Source organism: Magallana gigas, chromosome 2 (genome assembly GCF_963853765.1).
Source record: "Magallana gigas chromosome 2, xbMagGiga1.1, whole genome shotgun sequence".
NCBI classification, from domain to species: domain Eukaryota; kingdom Metazoa; phylum Mollusca; class Bivalvia; order Ostreida; family Ostreidae; genus Magallana; species Magallana gigas.
Genome location: NC_088854.1, coordinates 29,272,916 through 29,289,579, shown reverse-complemented (window position 1 = coordinate 29,289,579; position 16,664 = coordinate 29,272,916). Strand labels below are relative to the sequence as shown.

The 16,664-nt window shown below is 30.2% G+C and overlaps 1 protein-coding gene across 3 annotated transcripts; it reads left to right on the top strand.

The window, feature by feature from the left end:
• The first annotated feature begins 1,206 nt into the window (after window positions 1–1,206).
• On the top strand, window positions 1,207–15,723 carry LOC105326659 (uncharacterized). Of its 3 annotated transcripts, none has more exons than XM_066076021.1 (20): window positions 1,207–1,292; window positions 2,821–2,874; window positions 4,391–4,711; window positions 5,173–5,442; window positions 8,339–8,553; window positions 8,684–8,783; window positions 8,909–9,235; window positions 9,830–10,135; window positions 10,421–10,528; window positions 10,678–10,702; window positions 10,809–10,861; window positions 11,112–11,142; window positions 11,247–11,311; window positions 11,425–11,440; window positions 12,193–12,263; window positions 12,443–12,485; window positions 13,107–13,219; window positions 13,763–13,787; window positions 14,885–14,964; window positions 15,080–15,723. In XM_066076021.1, exons 2-20 carry the CDS (start codon window positions 2,823–2,825, stop codon window positions 15,115–15,117), a joined length of 2,259 nt encoding a protein of 752 aa, XP_065932093.1. In that variant the 5' UTR covers window positions 1,207–1,292; window positions 2,821–2,822; the 3' UTR covers window positions 15,118–15,723. The 3 variants fall into 3 exon arrangements, with proteins under 3 accessions (XP_065932093.1, XP_065932094.1, XP_065932092.1); XM_066076022.1 differs by having other exon boundaries at window positions 1,208–1,292; window positions 12,461–12,485; window positions 13,760–13,787; XM_066076020.1 differs by having other exon boundaries at window positions 1,208–1,292; window positions 13,760–13,787.
• The last annotated feature ends 941 nt before the right edge of the window (window positions 15,724–16,664 follow it).

Sequence of the window (16,664 nt, the reverse complement as noted above, 5' to 3'; positions counted from 1 at the left end):
GGTATTAAAAATATATGTTACAATGTATTTAGCATGCATATTTATTTGTAATTATAAACTCAGTTGCCGATCCAAGTTACATTGTATCTGCCCGATGCCCATTGAACTCGTCCTATACTTTCCGCCATAACGTTTATCAGTCAACCCGCGTTCTTGATTACCCCGTTCCGGTTTCAAGTTTTTTTCATCAAAACTAAATCGCGCATTCAAAAAACGAATTGCCTCCATTCAATGTCGCAAAATTTGTGAAATCTTTATTTTTATGTAAACTCTAAATAAATTCCCGCTAAATATTTACTCTTTACGTCATCATCGAATATTATTAATTTCACTGCAAGTATATATTTTAATACAAACCCCCTCTGACTTAGATCCGCCAAAGCGTGTTCGAAACGTACACATACCTCTCATTTTTGCTATTTCGAGCTGGTTTATCGAAAAAGAAAGTAGTTTTAATTGATTTTACTAATAATAATTACTCATCGGGTATACTTCAATTATACAAGAATTTATTGTTTGTAGTCTACAAAGTTTTGCAATGCCATAATTTACTCATACTCAGACTAGGAATGTTTTAGAGTACAATAATCGTTGTTTGATCTTTAACTAAAACTGTTAGATCAGAAGAACGACGTCTACAAAATGTTTGATGAAAAACTCTGATGCCGTTGATGCAGGGATATTTCTGAGATAATCATTACTTCTGAGCACATCACTTGGACACCCTCAACGGCATGAGCAATGACCCTATATCAACATTCTCTGTTAAAATCCGAATATTTTGATAAACGCTAATGAGTCACACTGGTGACTAGCATTTTGTAGAAACACGAATGCATACAATGTAATAACCGAACATTTGTTTATATAAATATCAATACTAAGTCAAAGCAACTGTTTTACTAATATGTATTTTCCTTCATTTCACTCCAAAATAGGTATACTTTTATTATTTATAAACAAAGTTAACGTACTATTAAAAACATATTTATTGCTTATCATATAAAGTGCAACTAATTACTACAAAGAAGAATAAGGATAAAAAAATTTAGCCGTCATAGTGTTTGCGACTTCCTTTATTTCGTACTTGTTTCTCATCAATAATACTTAGAGATAACAACTTTTTCTATTCAAATTTTATATTTTGATGATATTGACTTGTCATATGCATAATTTATTACGGGTGAAGTGACGTCAATTTCCTTATGAATATCATTGATATTTCCTTATGTGAACTTCTTAATTTAATGAAAAACAGATACGCTGCATATCTGCTCAGATAAGGACTACAGGTGAGACTATATTTGCAATCAATTTTTGGCTCAATCATTTATACATAAAGATGTTTTGTTTTTGTTTTTAAGGAGATTGGCTTATCAACAAATTAAACATCAGTTTTAAGATATGATATTTTTAACATTTTAATATTTTAGCCTCAACATTTGAACATTTCCGAAATATGTATAATTTATACAAGTAAAAGTTAGTTATCCTTCTTATTATAAGGAAATTATTATAGTCTAAAAAATGGCAAAGACCATTAAGCCCGCTTAAACTATAGATGCTATTTTTATTGTTGTTGGGTTTTTTTCGGTTTTAGAGTTTGAGTGTTTTAAGTTTCTTTACTGATTGTAAAATTTTCTATTTCGTTTTAAACTTAATGAAAAGGTTCAGTATGCCAACATTAAAGAGGAAGAAGTTTTAAGATTGTTTACAGGGTCGCGTGTAGGTTAATTCAATGAAAAATAAATAAAATTTGACCTTTTTTCCACATAGCTTTACTCTTAGGTTGTAACATATTTTGTAATAAATAATAAGCCATCTTAATTAATTTTAAACTGTTATCAACTATGATAGGTCTATTTTTTTTAATCCTAAATTCCTTAATACCTTAGTTTCTAAAACAATAGTCGCATTTATTTGCATTTTTATTATAATAAAATTTTGTCAGTGCATTAAAGTTGTCTTCTTATATTATTCATTAAAATAATAATATGTTAATTGTTTCATAATGTATTATATTTAAACAAAGCTTCTTTAAGAAAAAAACCCAGATGCGTTATAAGGAAGTTGAAAAAGTGATGAAATTGACAATGCGCCTGAGTCATCGATTCACCCTTTATTTAAATATTTACAACATGGTGAAATAAAAACTTCCTTAACAGAGAAGAAGGAAGAAAAGAGTTTTTAGGTTTCACGACAATTGCTTTGAAATGCATGGTGTTTAGGTGAAAACCGCTAAAACTGACCTCAAAATGTCACAACAACAAAAATAGGAAGAAAATGTCTGCTTTATTTTAAAGACCAACAAGGAGTGAACTTTATCAACAAATCTTTATCGATTTAAATAAATTCACAAAAAACCTTATGGTTATTATGCTGAATAGACCAATCCACACTTTGCTAAAGGTTTCCCTATGCAGAGTAAATTCAGAGGTCAAAAGGGGGTAAAATAACATTTCCCTTCTATAATTAATCTATCAAATATATTCCTGTGACTAGATTTGTAGCCCAATATTTTGGCAATCAAGATAATTAATAAAAAACCACTTAACTCATTAGGTTACTGAGTGAAATCAATGGGTTTTGCCCAAAAACGGCGTTTAAGGACAACACTTTTGTAAAATGTAGATTCAACTAGTATACAAGTTTTTTTTTTCTCCCAATAAATTAATTGAACTCAACCTAAATTTATCATTGCCTTCCTGAGATAACAGGAAGGTCATGGAACGTATTTTAAAACTATAACTTTAAGTAAGTTTCTTTGATTAGTCACTAATTAAAGTGAGAATTAAAATGCGCTTTACTTTCATTTCCTAGATATGATTGTTTTGTTGGTAATTCTGCTGTTTATCCACTGCAGAGCAACCACACGTGAGTTTCTTTTGTTTTGAATATTTATTATCAATATTAATCTCGATTATAAAATACACTTACATGTACAAAATTTTGCAATTCTTAGAAGGTTTCATGGTTCCAAAATATAACCAATTGCATTGTATTGTAATCTGAACGATTCAATTCTTTTATTATTATGTAAGCTTTAATTTTCGTGTGTCAATTTCTACCATCTATTTACGTTTTAAATTTTAATTTTGTCATAATTTTTGAATCAATGAAATTTACTTATCATAAGACACCTCTCTATGGACATTATTCAAAAGTGATTAAAGGATTCTTTTTAAACTGGTATGTTTTTGGTATTTTGTAGAAGTTGACATGATGTTTGATATTTTTTTGTGATATCTAATTGCTCTCACTGGCAATATTTAAAGTCAAAATTGTTAATTTTGTGCTAATTAAGCAGATATTTAGCGGGGTATTTTAACTTCCTTAAACTTCAACGAAATGTACATGAAACGTCACTTTAATTTCTTTGGAATGTAAGTAAAGAAAAATGAATTAAAATCAAATCAATTTAGAAATCAAATTCTGTGGGTGAAAGGACGTTACCATATTTTAGTATATTGTTTAATACCTTTGGCGAAAACGTTAATCGTGTCAAGTTTTATTGAGCCAGCCCTAAAAATATTGAAAATATAACTTTTAAAAAGCATTTATAAGAGTTGATCAAAAAGCAATGCCATATAATGCACCGTGCGTCTTAGAAAATTCGATTGCAACCGTTGAAAAATTAAAAAGATATAAATGCTTACTAGTATACAATGTAACATGGTACATTTATAATTATTATACGTAATATCGTCGCGTCACAAGTTTTACGTCTTTTTAAGGTTTTTATTTAAGTGTTCAAATACAATAAAGCCCGAAGGACTTTATGATAGATTTGACCACGCCCCGACCGAAATTATCACCTCATAATATTCAAAGAATGATTTTGTTATTACGTATATTTATATTAATTCCAATTTACAACATTTTAAAATCTTTATTTTTTAGATGTAGCTCATGCTATGTATTACTACGCAGCGCAGCCAATACCGTGTTTCGCTCACGCTACAATATATGCCGATTTTGTGTCGCTCAGGTTTTTTTTTTATTAAATAATTGGGCCATCGGCTTCAAAATTGATTTGTAACATTAATGCTATCACAGACAAAGACAGTTGAAAATGTAAATATATAACATTTATTGGATAAATTATAGTTGAGATAAATGATCATGGCGTAAAATTCATAAGCTCGTATTTCTATACCGATATGCATCCAAAAATGATATCTTATTTCTTAATTAAAATGTATAGATCTGAACTGATAAAGGTAGATATTTTAAAGTATTTTTTTAAACTTTACGTTTCCACCTATTTTCACAGGTTTATCGCATATAGGATTTAACATGTGGATCAACCCTTGTAGTAAAAAAAACAACTGTATTTGTCCAGATTAAATTACTAGACCAATAATCTTTATTGTAAGTTTAATGCTTTCAGAATCGACAATCTTTATTGAACCAGCCCCAATTGCAAATGCCACTTATGGAAAACCTCTGAATTTCAAATGCACATGTCCAGACCCCTGGCAAAGTGCCTCGCTAAAGATTCCCGGTGAAAATGGATTCAAATTTGCGATATTCAAAGATTTCTATTGCCAAGTTCCAATAGACAAAGAAAGGTTATATAGCGTGGCTTGTTCTGGAGACACGATAACATTTGGAATTCTCCATCCGGTGGACAACGTAACATGGCAATGTTTATTTGCAAACAATTCCGTTAATATTGGCAACAACGTTACCAAGGTTAATATCAATCCAGGTATGTAAACTTTTCAATCTTAATGCAGAATAATATCACAAAACATTTTTTACTGTACCCATTGTTACACTGACAGAAAAACACTACGCTATGTCATATAATATTAAAATAATATGCATAGTAACTCCTATTTGTGTACTTATGCCAGGTATTTGGAATTTTCTTGTGTAGCTATGAATTAAAAAACGTAATCCACATTAGTAGAATAATGAGAGATTGTCGTTGAAAATACATTCAAGCCTTAAACTACTCTAAAACAATAATGTGCATTATATTATTTCAAAAATCATTTAACATGCAAACTAACATACCATGTTTGTTTATATCGAAAGTTAAAATCATTTATACTTTGATATGATAATTAAAAATTAAGACAGTGTATACGATATAGTGAAGGTCAGTACACGCACTGGTCGAGACTACTTTAAAATTAACTACCATTGTCTTATCTTTTATGTTAGAGAAGCCCAACATTACAATGCAACAATGGACATATGTCATACAAGAGGGCGAAGATGTTTCCATTCCTTGCAATTTTATTGGTAACCCTATATCAAATGTAACATGGGAACATAACAATAGCACAATAAAGTTGTCGGACTTGCGTCAACCTTTGACCTTGAGTTTAAAAAATGTATCAAGGTCAGCGGCAGGAGATTACACATGTAAAGTGACTGTAAACTATAAAGGAACATTCTTCGCCTCAGAAACAGTCAGCTTAGTTGTGGAATGTAAGTATTTTCACACTTTTTATTTTTTTTTAAACATGAAATGTAGTTAAGTGATATAAACTTCTTACTCTTTATAGCATTATCTTTTATGTCCATGTGACATCTTTTTTTGGCATTTGCCTTTGATATTATTTAACATGGTTATCGTCATTATCATGGTTCATAGCGAGCGCAGCGAGGCGGCGCGAATTGCCGCTCGCGTAGCGAGCTCCATAGACAACGTGTACGAACGGAGGATATTCGAGTTGAAATCTGCACATTGTTCAAAGAAAATTTTGTGGACCCGCGTGAAAAAGTTCTACATATCCCAACAAGAAACAATATTGACGCAAGCGTCAAATGGGCCGCAAAAAATATTATTGTTGTAGGAATCATCATTGGTTGTTTACATTAAAAAAACACACCACATTGAAGAAAATAACGAGTTTGTTAACACTGTATTAATTTTAATGGTAAATTTTAATTACTATATTTTCAGCAACACGTTTTGAATTTTAACATTTTACTATTATTATTAAGAATAGAGCTCGTTACTGTAAGCATTTCTAACGGTAATTGTATGATAATTGCTATAGTATGAAGTAATGGAGAACACACTGATTTGTACATTATTCTAATACAAAGTTCAACTCATCATTATTCTCTTGGAGATTGTGTATTTCAAACCATCTTGATTTTTTGTTGCATTGTATTGAATTAAAACTTAATGCATTAGTTTATATGATTTCAAGAGACCACATAATAAAATAGAAATGGATTATTTTAAAGGTACATGTACGATCATCCTCATCCGGTAGAATCTGCACAATTTTAAGAGTAAAAAATAAGCCGGATATTTTTTTTAGCCTAAATGGAATCATAAATCTTATCCACACTTCAGTTTGTGAAGATAATCATGGCTATTTCAAAAGAATTAAAAATAAATCAGGTTTGTTCAAATTTTCAGGTTAATTCAAATTTCAGTTCTCTCATATGTTTGCGTGAATAATTGATATGGATGTCATTTTATGATATATATTTTTCTACTGCATACCACATGGAAATATAATAAATAGACACACAAAGTTCTCTTTAGACGCAGCACAAAGAAATTCAAATACATCATTTATATAAAATTTCATGTCATTCAGGTCTTTAGTATTTCAGGTCTTTAGTATGTCCCGTATACATGTACCATTCACGATACATGTTTTGAAAAGAATGAAAACCTCCGAAACTTTCCTAATATAATTAAAGTCTCGATAAAAACGCGTCTAACACGACAGGCTATGACCAACTTTTCATTTACGAGTAAAACAAAAAATATGTAATGTTTTAAAAAGGCATTAAACATAAAATTACTTTTAAGTTATAAAAATAAGCATAATATTAATTCAATAAAAAAAACTATCACGCAGAAACGCAGTTACAAAATTTAAATGTGTATCAAATAACGGACCGCCTCCTGGCGGCCCGTAATAATCCTTTGCGGTGCATAGCAACATGGTGGAACAGGCAGCGTTTCTACGGAAAATTATTACCTCTAAATTGCATACATCATTTTCATTTAACAATAAAAAATCCTTTTAAAAACATTAAAGTAAACAACACATATGCTTACGTAAAAAAAAACTGTACCTATCTGAACTTTTACTGACATATGACGTCATTTCCTTCCCCGCATTTGTCCGACAATTTACGAAAACTGTCGAGCGCAAAAGAAAGTTAAGTATGACGTCACAGTGTTCAGGGGCTATAATTTCCAGCGATAATTAAGAGGTGGATCAAGCATCTGTACTGGATGTAACTTGTAGGAAGTACTCAGTATCAGTGTTAACGGTGACTCTTTGACTGATTAGTTTTGTTGTGATAATAATTTTGCTCAGTAAATACACATGCAAGTTCCATGCTAAATTTACTGTCATATTGATCCAATACGTTAGATATGTGACAAAAAATTATTAAAAAGAAAAGTCCAATCATTAGTAGATCTACGTGCAGCCACGTCATTTTGTAATGAATATACAAAAGAAAAAAAATAAACTGTTAAAATATCTACATGTACATGTATTTGTTATAGTTGCATATGTGGTCAAACCTTTAAACAATAATGGATATTACACACTAAAAAAGGGTGATGGCACATGTCTTCAACGCTTATATAGCGTACAAAAATAAAAAATATTAAAAACAATATTGATGTCACAGAGGAAAATAATTAAAACACAGGTAACAACAAGGAACAAAATGAGAAATAACACAGACACACAATTTATTGTTTACTGATTTTAATGATCATTATTAAAAGGTAAAAGAATGATAAAACATAATTGTACTTACATAAAAAAAAAAAAACGCCTTTGTGTTTATCAAAATATTTTAATAAGTCTGTTTAACATTTTATTAATGCTCAGTGGTAGTTTGTTTAAGTGTATCAGCCTAGGAAGGGACAATAGGAATAAAAGTTTGATAACTTTGATAACGGGTTCCTTAATTGCGGTGGTAAAAGTTTTTGAGACAAAGCCAAAGTGTTTTGGTTAGGGCAAGTCCACGGGTTGCATTTAACAATGATGACAGATGTGTGGTTCCTAATTCTGCGCTCGCCCCAACGGTCACACCGTAAAACAAATTATTGGCATAAATATAGTTAACAATCATGTCAAAATAATTGTTTCAAATCGAAGTCGAAAAAATGATTTTTGTTTCATGTCAGATATTAGTGTTGGAAAGTAAATGTATTCATATTTATATAGCACATTTACTGAAAGAGTTGGTAATTCGCACGCCATGATAAATATTGCATTCTGGCATAATAATGTTGATAAGATTTTTGTATGTTGACAAAGGGGGGTGGGCAAAAACTTAATAATTGCAGAAGTTATTATTTTTTCTCCAACATCGTTTTGTTTGTTTAAAGATCCACCAACACTTAAACCCAGTAATAAGACCACCGTACGCGAAGGAACGAGTGACGTCAGGCTTTTCTGTGATGTTGTCACAGATGGAAATCCAGCAAAATACAGCAACCTAATATGGCAACATTGGATCGGCAACACGTTTATTAGGAAACTTGATCCTGACAACCTTCCAAATGACTCTCCTATCAACACATTCTCACTCACGATGCAATCAGTAAGAATAAGCTAGGTTAATCGCTGGTTTAGCTGCTTTTTGCCTTACTTTTGTTTAATTTTTTGCAAAAAAGATTTCAAAAGGATAGATGAAAAAAATTAAACAGCACATTTTTTTTTATTTAAACTAGATTTCATTTAATGATATCGGAACATATGTTTGTTTGACGACGAGCAGTGGCGTGGGTGGAAACATAACACAGTCTGCGAGCACAGAACTGGTAGTTGAAGGTAAGTCTGAATTAGTTATCAACAGAATCGTATAATCTGAAACCCTTAATGTTGTTCATCTTATTATTAAGATTGATTCGATAATTTGATAAACAATCCTTTTTTCATATAAAATCTCGTTATAGCCATTCCAAGGATTCCTCTAACGACAAATATATTTTATGGACAAGTGGAGAAATCATTCGAAGTTCGATTAGAATGCGTTGGTAACCCTCCGATTTCTTCATTAAAAGTGAATACAAAACTGGAATCGAGTCCTCCGCCGTTTTACAACAAAACAGAAATAGAGAAACCTATAAGGTTCTCAATTTATGATACAGAAGTTGTCATGAATGGAAGTATTCTTGAGTTGAAATTCGGAATTTTAAAAAGCAAATTCAAATCAACTTTTGTGCTGTCTGCTGAAAATCCCGTCGGGATCAAAGAATATGTATTTTTGGTTGAAGCATATTGTGAGTAATAGCTATGATGTCATTTACCAATTTGTATCAAGTTCAATAATTTTAATGTTGAATAGCAATTGCCTTTACTTTATTCGTAATACAATATAAATGTTATGAACATAGATAGTGCAACGTAGAGTGTTACAAATAGTTTTAATCACATGTTTAGTTCAGTACATTGTATATGATTGATGTCATTAATGTTATGAATTTTTATATTACACTGAGAATTCTTACTCATTATGACGTCATATTGAAACATTACGTAGCTTTAGGCATTTTAGGTAACTTATTTCCGTGCGTAAAGTTGTTGACGTATTGTAGTTAATGTGTTGTGCGATTTACGATAATAATTTTATAGCAAATATTGAGAATTAACAAACGGCGTAGTAAAACGTGATAAAAAACCCTCATTTTTTGCGATGGTTTATGATTTTGATCTTACTCGTTGTGTGTTTTTTATCTCCTCGTCAAGGCTCGGGGATAGAAAACACACGATTCGTTGGATAAACTCATGTGCCATCGCAAATTAAAGAGATCATATCTTTCACAAATACAAATATAGCAAATTAGATTACATATATATGAACATTTTAACTTTAGATTTCCCAATCGAACCCTTCCATATCCATATTAAAGAGTTTAAAACCTATGTCTCGTTGGAGTGGAAAGGAACTATCCCAGATCTAGATATGAAGTATGAGATTGTAGAGAAAAACATTTCTGGACACGATCAAGTAGTTTACAGATTGCCGGGATCGAACTTACCATCTTATACTTATTCAATGACAAATTTTGCTACAAAGAACACTGACAGTATCATCCAAATATGTGCAACAAATGTCTTAGGAAAAAACTGCAGTTCTACATTCAAAGTCAAACACATCGATCCAGATTCCAAATCAATAGGTGAGGTTTTCATATTCAGAGTAGCTATCTAAACTGAATAGAAGTACCTTTTTTTTATATGTTTTCCTTTTTGAAATCAGTTTAATGAAAAGCTGTCTTTTTTTGTAGAAGAAACATACGCAGCATGATATAGAATATGAATTGTTTGTAATCAGAAACTTCTAGAAATAGATATGAATAATGATATTGTTATTGAATACTAAATTTCAGACGTGTTGCTGAAGATATGATTAGCCTGGTTGGTTTATATTAAATTTTCTGTTCAATATTCTTTAAAAACAAAAGTTGAGAAATACTGGATTACCATCGTTGTCGTGTGTACTTTTGGTCTCCTTAACCTCCTTCTTTGCACCTTGTGTATCATAAAACGAAAACGTAGAAGAATAAAGAGAAGTAAGCATTAAATTATACAATTATAAGTTTATGCTTGTTCAAGCTCAGATATTTGATGAACAAGTGTAGTGTTTTAATATCAGTTTACGTAATCTTATCAATCCTGATTGACACTTCCTTCCATTTACTTTTTGCTGAACGTATTTTAGGTTCGAGACTTCTCTCTTTGGAAAGGTAACAGTGTGAATTGTAATAAATATTTAACAAGTTTAACTGTCGATTTGTCAATATTTATATAAAAATAATGTCTTAAACAGAACATTATGTCAAAATTTTTCAGACACCAGAATTCTTTGGAAAGAAACAATTATGCTCATTATGGCATACCTAAAGGTAAGAACAAAAGTCATGTATATGTAAATGTAAGCTCACATGCAATTGTGCCTTATGTGAAATCCACGTTAATTTCACGTGAAGTTCACGTAAAATTCACGTGATATTCATGTGAATAGAGCACTTACATGATTTTCACATGAAATTTACATGAGGCACAATTGGCTGTGTAATGTTAAAAGAATTCTGTACTCGTGATGGTTAAAAGAGTCATTATAAAATTAAACATTGATGGATATTGCTGTTTCAGACTCAAAAGACATGAAGAAAATTTATGACGGGTAAAATGAAATTTTAATAAATATTTGTAAAAAATTGAACTTGATGTCTCTTTATTTGTGTTCATACCATTTGCAATAATGAATTGTTTAATTTTAACCCCAAGCATCAATCCTACCTTTGATACCTATCTAACACCAGATTTGATGACGTCACAAAAATCTGGCCATGGTGAGTACTTTGTTTATAATGGCGGTGCATTTTTTCTAAAATTATTGAGATACATGAATAATGACACTGCTTTCTAGTTGTATATAACTCATCTATATTTATTTAATATTTAGCAAACCATCGACTTAAGTAAGTAGCAAATTTCGAAACATTCTAATTTTTAAAAAAATAAATAAATTGGACAAATTTGCTTGGTTTGAACAATCTCAACCGAAAACCTTAACAATTTTTTTTTTCAAGCTTATATATATAGTGTTGATTTATTTAAAAATGCACAACGTTTATATATAATATAAAACAATGCATTTGATAAATCAGATTATTTGAGAATATTTGAAGAAATATAGGCGTATATGGCGATTTCGTTGTAAATACGTTAAAATCAGTGTAAAGCGTATTTCCTTTCCAAATTATAATTTGCCTGAAACGGACGCCATTAAACAACTTCTTCCTTGTCAGATAAGCTAGATAAATATTCCTTTATCTAATTAATTTAAACGAGACTTGACGTTTTAACAATAATGTGCATGATTACGGGAGAACGTGTGTTTAAATTAAATTTTTTTTAATTTTTCTGCCTCTACTACACTGAAAATATTTGATCAGAGACAGTATATTTCAACGTATCATGTCATACTTAATTTATCATTATGATTTTTTTTTTATTCAAAGAATCTCATAACTGTTCGACTTAAAAAATCGTTTTTATTTTTGTCGGTAATAAATTATTCGCGGGAAAAGATATCGTTGTGATTGATTTCAAATGTTTAATTGATGTAAGTAAATGTTCTGAAAGGAATGAAGTTATTTAAAACAATTTGCTCATGAACATTAGTGGCCACATATTTGTGTACCTGTAAGTTTTTATCCACATTTTTTAGCGCTGATGGAAATGAATATGCAAGCGTTGATGATCCTGCAATTTTGAAAATGAACTCCGAACGGGACCACTGTAAGATTAATAAAAAAGACTATTATTATCATAATTTTCGTAATGTTCATTTTACCACTAGTACTAGTAATTTTGTACTTCTCCGGAAGCTAAATCATCGTATTGCCCTACAAAAAAACAGCAATAATTATATATTAATATTAGTGATTATGCATATTGACCGATATGTTTCTTCACAGATTTTGATTTTATTTTAGACAATGGGGTATATCTTGTAGATGGGTAAGTACATGTATGAATTATACTCTAATAACAGTGCAATTAATCAGTCTAGTTTTTTCTCGTATCAGTGTGATAAAGATACGGCAGTGTGACGATCACAAAACAATACCATGAACATGAGGTATTGCAAATTAACGGCTATAACAAAATTCAATCAAAATCCCAAAAATATCAACAACAACTTTTATTTAAAATAAACTTTTAAAATAAACTTTTAAAAAACTATTGCATACTTTTATAAAGAAAGTGTGTACATAACAAATGTGTCAGTTTGAATCAATATGTTGTATTCATCCTAAAAGCGATTTTTTAAAAAACTTTTAAAAAACTATTGCATACTTTTATAAAGAAAGTGCTTACATAACGAATTTATCAGTTTGAATCAATATTTTGTATTCATCCTAAAAGCAATTTTTTAAAATACTTTTAAAAAACTATTGCATACTTTTATAAAGAAAGTGCTTACATAACGAATTTATCAGTTTGAATCAATATTGTGTATTCATCCTAAAAGCGATTTTTTAAAAATACTTTTTAAAAATTATTGCATACTTTTATAAAGAAAGTGCTTACATAACGAATTTGTCAGTTTGAATCAATATTTTGTATTCATCTTAAAAGCGATACCAAGGGGAAAAACGGAGTGCCAAAACTTCCTTATCGACCAAACCCAAAAGAGAACGACTATCTAACGGCTGGAGATCAAATGGAAGAGAAAGGCTGGGACAATGATGGTAAATATAATTTTGTTAAATACACCACAAACACTAAATATTCAAAATGCAAAGGTAAGAAAGTTAACCGTATTATAAGTTTAAAAGGTATTCAACGTTGCCATTTTGATTTTTAAGACAATGCTTGCTAAAGTTTAATGTAGCTGTTATTATAAAGAATGGTCGTGGTTGAAATGAAATTAATCTTCAATTTCCTATTTGAGATAAATTGCTGAATGAAGGTATTTCTAATGATTAATTTCAAATTTGAATGCCGGTTGTACAGTTAAACACAATATACATCCAAAGTGAACAGAAAAAACTTAGCACTAGCTATGGGTAGATAACATATATGAGTGATGCGCCTCGCTTGTGACTGGACATATATTATTCAAATTTGGGATACCTATTAGCAGGTCTTTAGATAAAGAGCTTTGTACACAATACAACTAAGGGGGTTGCTTTTGTTCCAATCGTGATCATTCAAGATAAAGATTTACAAGATTTAAGACAACTTGCATGTATTTAAAATCTTATCTTCTTTGTTTATTTAACGTTTAGCAGTTCTAAACTCTGATACGTCCCCAAGGTAAGTACAAACATAAATACTATGCTTCTTTATAATTAGTGTACCTGTCCCTAACACCCCACCCCCCAAAAATCATATTTACATTTAGTGAAAAGGGATAAAATTTGATGTAAAAAAAATAATAAAGTTACAGAAAATGTAATTACAACTAAATTATGTATGAGTTAGAGTCTTATTATATTGTTTACAATGAATGCGCTTTGGTATATGTTTTAACTGTAATATCAGTTATTTTTGCCAAATAACCTCTACTGACAGTAATGTTAATGTATGCAACGTCAAATTCTTTATTTGATTTAAGAAATAAATGCAAGTTATCAAACATTTAAAGTGATATAATGAACAAATCATAGTCATACGTTTATCATAGTAGAGGACTTACATTGAGGTGTTACCTGATGTCCAATTCTTTTATGTATTCATTTGCCTAATAAAAAACTTGCTGAATTAAATAATTATAGAAAGGTAAAAGTATTTCAATTATTTCTCATCGTGGTATTAATCATTTCTGTTTACATGTACCTTGTATATTTAAGTACCTCTAAATTAAAAGTAAGTGACAACATTTAAATTCTAAACCATGAAATAGATTCAAAGGTGTCTGCCTATTTCTTATGTAATCCATAAAACTACGGTAGCATTCTGTTTTTACAGATAACCGCACTTAAAAATGGTTAATTAGAGCAGTAAGACATGAATCTTAATTAAAAGCTTATCTTGGCGCAATGAAATTCATATTTATAGACGATTTCTGTTAAAGTTAACTCTCCCTAAACAAATTTTACAAATACTGGTTTTTCCCTGATTATCCCTCTGGAAATACAATGTAGCTGTCTCACAGGGGCCTCGTAGGGAATAAATGAGTGTTATATGTTTTGATTTTTCTTTAAGAATAAGATATCTATTTGAAGATATTAGAATGCATTCAAATTTTAAACCTAAAATACTTAGATATTTGTTTACTAAACAACAGTTTATGGCTAAAAGTATCATTTAAGTTAGATTTAATGAATAATTTGTCGACCATCAAGCTTCATTATAATCTACACATCAATATCAAAATTAATCTAAAACAAACTTTTTTCTCCGTTTTCTAGCTTACTTCTGGAGATTCCGCGACAAACAGAAGAGAGTGATATTACGCAGTATCTAACCTGCTCGGCGGGAAACGAAAGGGGTTTGAAAAATAGAATATTCTACGAATAAAAACACATGGTTTTATTTCGTTTAATTTTTAGAAAGATTTGAAAGTATGAACCTTATTACCATTTTAATTTTTTTTTACTTCACAGAGAAACAAAGAAATGTGGACTGGTGGACACAGGCATAGTTACACTGATTGACTAATATGTTGAAAACCCCACCTCCTATAAAATACTTGTTTTGTATTGTCAGATAACCAATTGTGACATAAAAAAATCACTCTTGACATTGTCAATTCGTATGGGATAGTGATGGAAACATAAAACATTAGTTGATATATTACGTCAAAAGTGTTTCCTTTTTTTCAATAATACTAGTATGTAACAACGCTTTAATTACATATTTGAAATACGTACCTGTAAATATTGTATATATTAGTCCTAACGATGTTACTAAATTATTTAGATACTGTATATACGGTTTTGAATTCGCGTTGTTATGTTTGCTAAATACATGTACCTTGAATATTTATTTTGAATAACTCAAGTCGTAACCCCAAATTGTAGAGTACTTCAAAAAGTTGTATAAGTCAAAGCAATAACATTTATTACATTGCACAATGTAGCTGATGCCATATATTTTTTTAAGATCATGGTTAACTTTATCTTCTCACTGTTGCAGATCTATCTAATGTATATAAACTAGATATCAATATATGGCTTGATGTGTATTTAATTAACTTAAACATTGATTTTTTTTCTTTTGCTAAAATTGATAAAGTTTTTGAACTGGGTTTTAATTATTCTTTTAGAAGATAATTTTGTAAATTAGGCAAAGTGTTTGTAAGTCTATATTTTAAACAAAGGGATATCCTTTTCATTGAGAAAAGTTGAACAATTTATAAAGATTTAAACTTTAAAATGTATATTTTCAGTGTCTTGTCTTTGGAGACTGACTCATTATGTCTAAATGGTCCACTCTTCATATTGACGCTAAAAGTATGCAATGCATCCTTTCACAACATCATTTGTTCTTCACTTACTCGTCGTAAAGGTTGAGTCGAGGAGTCATTTTCTTGTATTACAAAACTGAGTTAAATCCATAGTCCTCGGGATATTCTCAATTTGTAAGAATCTTGTGAATACAATGTAGACAAGTGTTGTTCAAATGTTGTTTTAGAGTTTTAGAAACTAAAAAACGATTCAAGTTTGGTTAAAAAGGGAGGAAACACTTGGCTACGAACCAAAAAATCCAAGTCTTTATATATATAGTGCTTTTATATAACATTTCTTTTAATAACAACACATACAGTTTTGTAGATAGACAAGAAAAACGAAAACCAGACCTTGGTTCATAAACAATAAAAGATAAATGGTTTACAAAATGACAATTTACGAATTGCACAGAGAGAGAGAGAGAGAGAGAGAGAGAGAGAGAGATTTTAATGACATACCAAAACATGCGAAAAAATCTAATCTACGAAGTAACATTACCATGGTTAAGCTGTGGCTAAAAATGCATTATATTGTAAATCTTTATATGCATCGTATATAATTTGTAAACATTATTTAATCGATAGAATATGTTTTAACAACGGTGACCTAGAGACCTGGGGCTCGTAACATAAAGGATACTTAAGTCTAAGACAGTGCTTAAGTAGGACTTATGTACATTCTAAGACTTAAGTCCATAACTAGAAGAGTGCTTAGCCAAGACAATTTACCCAAAACTTAG

Excerpts from the sequence above, each read along its gene's own strand:
- LOC105326659 (XM_066076020.1), top strand. The coding sequence starts at position 2,823 with ATGATTGTTTTGTTGGTAATTCTGCTGTTTATCCACTGCAGAGCAACC. Across the intron at positions 5,443-8,338 it reads AGTCAGCTTAGTTGTGGAAT|ATCCACCAACACTTAAACCC; the intron begins GTAAGTATTTTC and ends GTTTGTTTAAAG. Across the intron at positions 10,136-10,420 it reads TCCAGATTCCAAATCAATAG|TTGAGAAATACTGGATTACC; the intron begins GTGAGGTTTTCA and ends TAAAAACAAAAG.